Here is a 9387-nt window from a genome sequence, read left to right as displayed (position 1 = left end):
GTATATAAACATATATATATATATATATATATATATATATATATATATATATATATATATATACAGTATATAAATATATATACATACACATATACAGTATATAAATATATATACATATATATATATATATATATATATATATATATATACATGGATATATATTGCCAGAGGTAATAACATGTTAGCTATACCATTAGCAATATGGCAAGCTAAGTTAAGCCATATTGGGTTTGGTCAGTAATTGGATGGATGACTTGCAAGAAATGTCAAGTGTCGTCTCTGCGTCATGTACTGTAAGTCCTCTGATCATCCGATGACACAGAACAAGTGCAAGCATTTAATGAATAAAATAAATACACACAACACACACACACATATATATATACATATTATATATATATATATATATGTGTGTGTGTGTGTGTGTGTGTGTGTGTGTGGGTAAGTAGTATCAAACCTATTTGTTCTCTTCGGTTATCAATCAACAAATAACCAAAGAACATCATATGATTCTTCTTTGTTTAGGTAATAATCTATTGTAGCTCATTCGTATATTGATAGAAAACCAACAATTTTGCAAGGTTAATCAAATAGATTATATATATATATATATATATATATATATATATATATATATATATTATATATATATATATATATATATATATATATATATATATATATATATATTCTCTCTCTCTCTCTCTCTCTCTCTCTCTCTCTCCTCTCTCTCTCTCTCTCTCTCTCTCTCTCTCTCTCTCTCTCTCTCTCTCTCTTCAAAACTGTCATTGCAAAGCTTTGTTCGCTAAAATCCAACATTCTCAAGGCATAAGAATTATAGGACAACTGAAAAATACATCAATATTTTACATGGTATAAAAAGAGCATGAGCTATAAGCCTGCATAAAAAAAAAAAAAAAAAAAATAATGTTTTAAGGAGAGAATTTGAAAGCAATTTCAAATTTAGATGATTATCTTAAGTGTTTTGGAAAAGCTTTTCCTTTCTTTGGTTCGTGATTTTCGATCGTTCTTTTGGTATTCGATTTCCAATTCACGGTTAATTTTTAAAGATCATCTACTCAATGATACAATTCGCCTGCCATATCAACACAGCGAGCTATAAAAAAACACATTATCTAAAATAGTGATATTATATTACTCTTTCGGAAAATGGCAGTATACCGATCGAGTCAGGAGTTGAGAAATGTTTAAAATATTTGTTTTCTCTGGTTGAATAACATGAAGGATGAACAGCATGATAACACAATATTAGGGATGGTTATTTTTATATATAAAATACTTTGGCGACCATGTCCATGACTTTTATGTCGCCAAGTTGGTATTTTTCCCCGCATATGTCTGTAAAATAGTTTTCCCCACATATGTATGTAAAATAGTTTTCCCCGCATATGTCTGTAAAATAGTTTTCCCCACATATGTATGTAAAATAGTTTTCCCCACATATGTATGTAAAATAGTTTTCCCCCACATATGTATGTAAAATAGTTTTCCCCACATATGTATGTAAAATAGTTTTCCCCCGCATATGTCTGTAAAATAGTTTTCCCCGCATATGTCTGTAAAATAGTTTTCCCCACATATGTATGTAAAATAGTTTTCCCCGCATATGTCTGTAAAATAGTTTTCCCCACATATGTATGTAAAATAGTTTTCCCCACATATGTATGTAAAATAGTTTTCCCCACATATGTATGTAAAATAGTTTTCCCCACATATGTATGTAAAATAGTTTTCCCCACATATGTATGTAAAATAGTTTTCCCCGCATATGTCTGTAAAATAGTTTTCCCCCGCATATGTCTGTAAAATAGTTTTCCCCACATATGTATGTAAAATAGTTTTCCCCCGCATATGTCTGTAAAATAGTTTTCCCCGCATATGTCTGTAAAATAGTTTTCCCCACATATGTATGTAAAATAGTTTTCCCCGCATATGTCCTGTAAAATAGTTTTCCCCACATATGTATGTAAAATAGTTTTCCCCACATATGTATGTAAAATAGTTTTCCCCACATATGTATGTAAAATAGTTTTCCCCACATATGTATGTAAAATAGTTTTCCCCACATATGTATGTAAAATAGTTTTCCCCACTTCTAAAGGTCCCAAGAAAATGAAGTAGAAGAAGAAGAAGAAGAAGAAGAAGAAGAAGAAGAAGAAGAAGAAGAAGAAGAAAAAGAAGAAGAAGAAGAAGAAGTCAAAACTATAGAATAACAACATTGTTCTAGAAGAAGAAGAAGATGAAGAAGCCAAAACTATAGAAAAACAACATTGTTCTAGAAGAAGATGAAGAAGAAGAAGAAGAAGAAGAAGAAGCTAAAATATAGAATAACAACATTGGTTCTAGAAGAAGAAGAAGAAGAAGAAGAAGAAGAGAAGAAGAAGCCAAAACTATAAAAAACAACATTGTTCTAGAAGAAGAAGATGAAGAAGAAGAAGAAGCTAAAACTATAGAATAACAACATTATTCTGAAAGAAGAAAAAGAAGCCAGAACTATAGCAAACAACATTGTTCTAGAAGAAGAAGAAGAAGAAAAAGAAGCTAAAACTATAGAATAACAACATTGTTCTAGTAGAAGAAGAAGAAGAAGCCAAAACTATAGAATAAGAACATTGTTCTAGAAGAAGAAGAAGAAGAAGATGAAGAAGAGGCCAATACCATAGAATAACAACATTGTTCGAGAAGAAGAAGAAGAAGAAGCTACAACTATAGAATAATAAAAAAAAATTCATTTAAAGAAAAAAATAACCAAAATGGGCATTTCTTCGATATACCCAACCTATCATTTGTCTGTCATGACGAAAGCAGGATAAAAGCACCACATGAATTGACAGTTAACATATCCCTGTCATGCCCTGGGAGGTCATCGGTTCAGGTTAGCACCGTCAGCCCTGGACCACGTGATAATGAAGCCTAGAAACGGGATACGTGTTTTTTTTTTATTATTTTTTTTTTACACGGAATCTTCTCGTCTTTTAATAATACGGCAAGATCAATTGAAGAAAATTGCTGTTCTATTCAGGTGCGCTTGGGAATATCCCCTATATAATAAAGAGCAAATGGCTGGCTTTCTCTCTCTCTCTCTCTCTCTCTCTCTCTCTCTCTCTCTCTCTCTCTCTCTCTCCTCTCTCTTTCTCTCTCTCTCTCTCTCTCTCTCTATATATATACATATAATACATATATATATACATACATAATATATATATATACATATACACACACACACACATAATATATATATATATATATATAATATATATATACATACATAAATCATCATCATCATCATCAGTTACTAGTCAACTGCAGAACAAAAGGCCTCAGACATGTCCTCCCACTTACGTCTGTTTATGGTTATTCTATGCTAGCGTGTGCATATCCAAATATAGAATATAGACCTTGTGCATATCCAACGTCTATAAAATACGCATATCTAAATGTTTAACCGTCATTTTTGACGGATCGCGTATACTAGTATCATATAAAAGGTAGGACTTCAAGAGACAGAAAAAGAATTTTGTTGTGTTAAAGGCGGTTACTCTATTTCATAATATAGAATACAGATAAACTTGTACATGTGTGTTTTGAGAACAGTATTTTTCAAGTGCATCTTTGCTTGCGAGTACACTCAGGCACACTATTCTATCTTACTTCTCTTCTTGTTTTTTTTTTAAGTCTTTTATAGTTTATTTATGGAAAATCTATTTTAATTTTGTTACTATCCTTAAAATACTTTATAACAATTGTTCATTACTTCTCATGTAGTATATTTCCTTTCCTCGTTGGCTATTTTTCCATGATGGAACCGCTGGGCTTATAGCATCCTGCTCTTACAGCTAGGGTTGCAGCTAAGCAAGTAATAATAAAAATAACAATACTAACATTAGGAAGAAAGAAATTCATTTGTCTCATTAACAATACTGTAATCATACAAGAATGTGTGTAATTAAAGTAAAACTAAATCTATCAGTTATTTCATCCACTCGCTCAACAGTTTATTTACTATATATTTATGCTAACTGCTGTTCTCCCGAGAATTAAGATGATGTAATTAAGCAGCAAGTCTCCATTAAATTAAATTCTTAATCTGAACTTGAACTTTAGGACTTAAGAGGTAAGTATTACTCATTTCTCGAAGTTGTAGTAAAAATTCTATCTCCGATTCATTATATATATATATATATATATATATATATATATATATATATATATATATATATATATATATATATATATATATACACATACATATATATACATACACACATACACACATATATATATGTATAAATTACACACACACACACACACATATATATATACATACATATATATATATATATATATATATAATATATATATATATATATATATATATATATATATATATATATATATATATATATATATATACACATATATATAAATTACATATATATATGAAATTATAATTATTTTCCCTAAATTCTATCAGGTAATATTTCTATTTAAGTCATTTTAAATATCTATGTATACATGAATTTATACAAATACATACACATACAATACATGGACGCATGTATGTATGTATGTATGTATGTAGGTATATATATATACATGTAGGTATGCACAAAATAAAATCAGCTTAGGAAACTAAATAAAGTTTAAGCTTTTATTACACAATAGAATCTGCTCTCACAATTCTCAGTCAAGCATTGACCACTTTCCGAACGCAAGAAGGAGGCGCACTCAAAGAAAAACAATAAACACCGGACATTCGAATAGTTGCCTAAATGAAGGGAAAAAGGGAAAAGGGAAACATCCCAGAAACCATCGAAACGAGCTGGTTGGCTGATCAGATGGCGTGATGGTGACGTCACGAGATCCCAGAGTCTGACCGAAGGTAGTAAATGGAAGGAAAGCTTTAGCGGTAATAAGTCGGTCTGCTAAATTATTCACAAACATATTTAGACAAAGAGCATACTCTGTAACTGAACTATGTACCCTGTAGTCGTACTACATATTTTGCATATAAATTTAATGAAATTAAAAGGCTACTTTTATTCAGATAAAATATCAGCGGGTGCCATTATTTTATCATCAATATCAATAAATAAAAGACAATACTGTAAACTGACAGCCAAGCAGATGATCAAAATAATATTCTTTACTGGAATATTAAGATCGCAGGTAAAGACCTTCTACGAAAAGTTGTGAAATGGGAAAGTTAAAAACGCCAAGGACTATTATTTTATGATTTTATTTCTAGAAATTTCTGAGAGTAACCTACCTTCACACATAATACATACATACACACACAAACACATACATATCTATCTATCTATCTATATATATACATTTTCCTATTATTCTGAAACCGCTTCGAATTTTGAACGCCATCACGACATTGTCTATTCATTATATATATATATATATATATATATATATATATATATATATATATATATATATATATATACTGTATATATATATAATATATATATATATATATATATATATATAAATATATAAAGTATATGTATATAAATATATATATATATATATATATATATATATATATATATATATATATATATATATATATATATATATATGCAGAAGAACCACAGGGAAAATGAAAATACAGAATATACACTTGAGTCCTGACTAGTTTCGTGATACTTCCTCAGAGGACTGAGGAAGTATCACGAAACTAGTCAGGACTCATGTGTATATTCTGTATTTTCATTTTCCCTGTGGTTCTTCTGCATCTGAGCATCACGTTTTCCTGTGATTTTTACGCATATATATATATATATATATATATATATATATATATATATATATATATATATATATAATATATATATATATAAAATGATAGGAAAAGATACACTAAGCCTTTCGTTAAAAAAAAAAAGACAAAAAAAAAAAAACACCAATACTATCCCTACCGCACACCAAAGCCTACCTAAAATTCTGAATAACTTCCCTAACTGTCTGCACTCTTCTTATCCTACCATTCAGAGATCTCAATCACTCTTACTCAACTCGAAGATGACTTCGGCACTTTACCTCTCACTAGGAACCAATGACTGGCATTTAAAAGATTTATCTCATTCCAACTCGAAAATTAGAAAGCGCCAAGAAGTCGAGTATCCGAGTATCTGAATCGATAGTGAAATAAAATAAAAATATCTATAGTCAATTCTTTTTAGTGAGGCAGATTTGCACCGAGTCGTCGGGGTGCCCTTTTAGCTCGGGAAAGTTTCAAGCTCGCTGATTGGTTGGACAAGATAATTCTAACCAATCGGCGATCAGGAAACTTTTCCGAGTTAAAAGGGCACCCCTGCGAGTCGGTGCAAATCTGCCTCACTAAAAATAATTGACTATAGTTTCTGTTTACACGAAGCCCTATAAGCAAAGCCTTCATAGAATTTAAATGTAATCCATTTTAGGTTTCAAAGAACTCGTGGAGATAGTAAGGCAAGGAAAAACATGTGTATAAAAAACAAATATAGCAAATTTCGTATAACTTATTTTCACAAAGAACTCTTACGTTTTCAAAGTAAAATCTAATTTAAAAAAGATAGTACTTCATAAAGAATTTTATATTTGGCTTTAGTGGAGGTGGCAACCTACAAAAAAATGCAAATTTCATACTTGGTTAAAAGTTAAGTTATCCTAATAAGGGAATTTTCTATTTCTGTGAATCCGTGTGGCAAAGTGGCATATGATTTCTAAGCCAAAATATCATCGGTTTTCTATACACATACCGAGACTTCATTAATAAAGAATTCTTTAATATGATGTTTACCTAACATGCATACTCTTATAGTAAATATCAATAAAATAATTTCTCACGAATCTTATTAGTCGTGTTATCTAAATCATGAATGATAAAAAAGAATACAAGAAATAAAACTGGTAATTATAAACCTTCTCTTATCAATATTGGAGTTTCTGTAAGTTTAATATAAATCACTATAAAACCCTAATTGAAATGATGTTACCAAAATCACTAGATTTATCTACTTTAATCCCATTCCATACTATTTACATCATAATACGGAACTCCCTTCCTTTGTGTTTCCTGATGGTTTTAATCTATTCCTACTTATAGGCGATTTATTCTCACCTGACCTTGATATTTACAATGCAGTGACAATCTATCTACTATATATACCTTTTCCATTTACAGTAAGTCCCATAACTCTCTTTTCATAGTTTATAAATGAAAGATCTATTTTAATGCCATTACTGTTTTCAAAATATGTTATTTTATCTGTTCATTACTTCTCTTGAAGTTTATTCATTTCCTCACAGGGCTATTTTTCCCTAATGGAGCCCTTGGGCTTACAGCATTCTGCTTTTCCAACTAGGGTTGTAGCTAAGCTAATAATAATAATAATAATAATAATAGTAATAATAATAATAATAACAACAACAACAACAACAACAACAACAACAACAACAACAACAATAATAATAATAATAATAATAATAATAATAATAATAATAGGATAAATTTAACCATAAGTTAAATTTAAAAATACACGAAAGCATTTCTCAGATGCGAACCACTTTCACTGACAGAGTAAAGTCCACGAAAAGCAAGTGTTAACTTAGCAGCATGCTTTCACATTAATGAGAACGGCGCATTACAAGTACAGATGTAATACCGACTATGATATTGGGACAAGTTTACAGAAGGCTTTCATTTCATCTCGCTGGGCATGAAAGTGGGTGGGGTTGATCCCCGACTATATGTTTATTTTCATTGGGAATTCTCTATTAAAAATGGGAATTATAGGATATGGGAAATCTAGATATAATTGCAGCTATGAAAACTACATTAGGTGATAAAGTTTAAATCTTATAATATAAATTTAATTGAGAATTTAAGGCTGACTATTGAAGTGACTCAACACAAACCAGAAAACTATTTCTGAATTACACTTTATATTTTCAGAAAAAACACTGATGCCCAAAATACTAGAATTATATATAAAATTATAAAATCTTAATAACAAAATTTATTAACTTGAATAAAGCCTGAAAAAAAAAACCAAAGCAGATATTACCAGCCAGATAGATTAGCTAATCAACATGGATTTCAAAGCATCCTTAGAATTCGCAGTCAAACAATTAAGTGAACTTGGTTAGAATTAGGATATCAAGAAGAAACAATAAAAAAAAAACATTTTAAGAGTCAAATACTTACTTTTAGTTGATAGGATGACCGTGTTTGGCGTCTGCGAAGGGGGCTCCGTGGGACCAGAGCTCCCCGCTATCATTTCGGACACGACGCCGTTGCTGATGATTGACGGGAGGTCCTCTCTCCTGAGGGTCACGTGCGGTCTCTCCTTCAGGTACATTTTAGACAGTATCTGGGCTTTGAATCTCTCCAGCCTTAGGTTTTGCATATCCTCCTCCGTCAGTATCTGGTGCTTAATAGGAAGAGACGAAGGACTCAACCTCGAGGAGGGATCCTGGGACGATGACGCTCCATCCGACGATGGACTCAGAGAACCGTAAGTCATCGTCTGGTCGACAGCACACCTGGGACATCGCATCTCGGTAAGACTTGGTAAGACCGTACCTTCAGGAATCAATACCTTATCTTTCGATGCATCTGGATGAAAATCCCGCCTCATAGATGGATGCGGGGCTCTGCCACCTGACGAGGCTTCAGAACCGTTGCCCATTTCAGTCCTGTGATAGAAATTGACATCTACTTGATTAGCCATCTGGGAAGGAATCGTCAAGGCCGTCGAGGGAGCGGTAGAAACCAGCAGGCAACTGAGTAGGCCGGCAGTGAGGTAAAGTAGGCGTTCCATTTGGTGTGGTAACCACGTGCAACAGAGTCCGAAGAGAAAGTCAGATGCAGTCCAACTGCCACTAGTGACACACCACCACTATTGGGTAGCGCTCTTAACTCACCCTTTTATCTCGCCAACTACTCGGCTATCGTGAGAGCGGGAGAGCATCCGATTGGTCAGCTGCCCAAACCCAACCTGCCAATCAGATGTCAGGGAAAATGGAGCTGTCACTCCCCGTTTTCTATGGGACACATGAAAATATCTCGGTGGGGCGTGTCGAAGGAAGCCTTAAATGGCATCACATACAAGCAGGCAACAAACACCAAATTGAACTTTATTCTCTATTTTAAATCCCAGTAAGACTTTTATTTCCTTTTATTATCATTTTCATGCGACGTGTCTGAAAAATTTCCTGACCAATCAAAATGGGTTTTCATAAAAATGGGCAGTTTTTATACCAGCTGACCGGAGCAAATGTTGCGGCATAAATAAGGAATAAGCAGAAGCTATTTACTTTAGTCAGCTTTCATAAGCGATTAAATGAACCAAATTTCAATTTCGATTT

General features: G+C 32.0%; 1 protein-coding gene across 2 annotated transcripts in view; it reads right to left on the bottom strand.

The window, feature by feature from the left end:
• LOC137645896 (growth/differentiation factor 8-like) overlaps window positions 1-8937 on the bottom strand; it is an 83844-nt gene extending 74907 nt beyond the window's left edge. For both annotated transcript variants that reach the window (XM_068378931.1, XM_068378928.1), the window contains exon 1: window positions 8225-8937. In XM_068378931.1, the coding sequence (XP_068235032.1) occupies window positions 8225-8840 (616 nt within the window). In that variant the 5' untranslated portion in view covers window positions 8841-8937. The remainder of the gene's footprint in view (window positions 1-8224) is intronic.
• Between the last annotated feature and the right edge of the window lie 450 nt (window positions 8938-9387).

This window comes from Palaemon carinicauda, chromosome 8, assembly GCF_036898095.1.
Source record: "Palaemon carinicauda isolate YSFRI2023 chromosome 8, ASM3689809v2, whole genome shotgun sequence".
In the NCBI taxonomy this organism is placed as follows: domain Eukaryota; kingdom Metazoa; phylum Arthropoda; class Malacostraca; order Decapoda; family Palaemonidae; genus Palaemon; species Palaemon carinicauda.
Note: the sequence above shows the minus strand (reverse complement) of the source record. Positions and strands in the feature narration are given on the sequence as shown.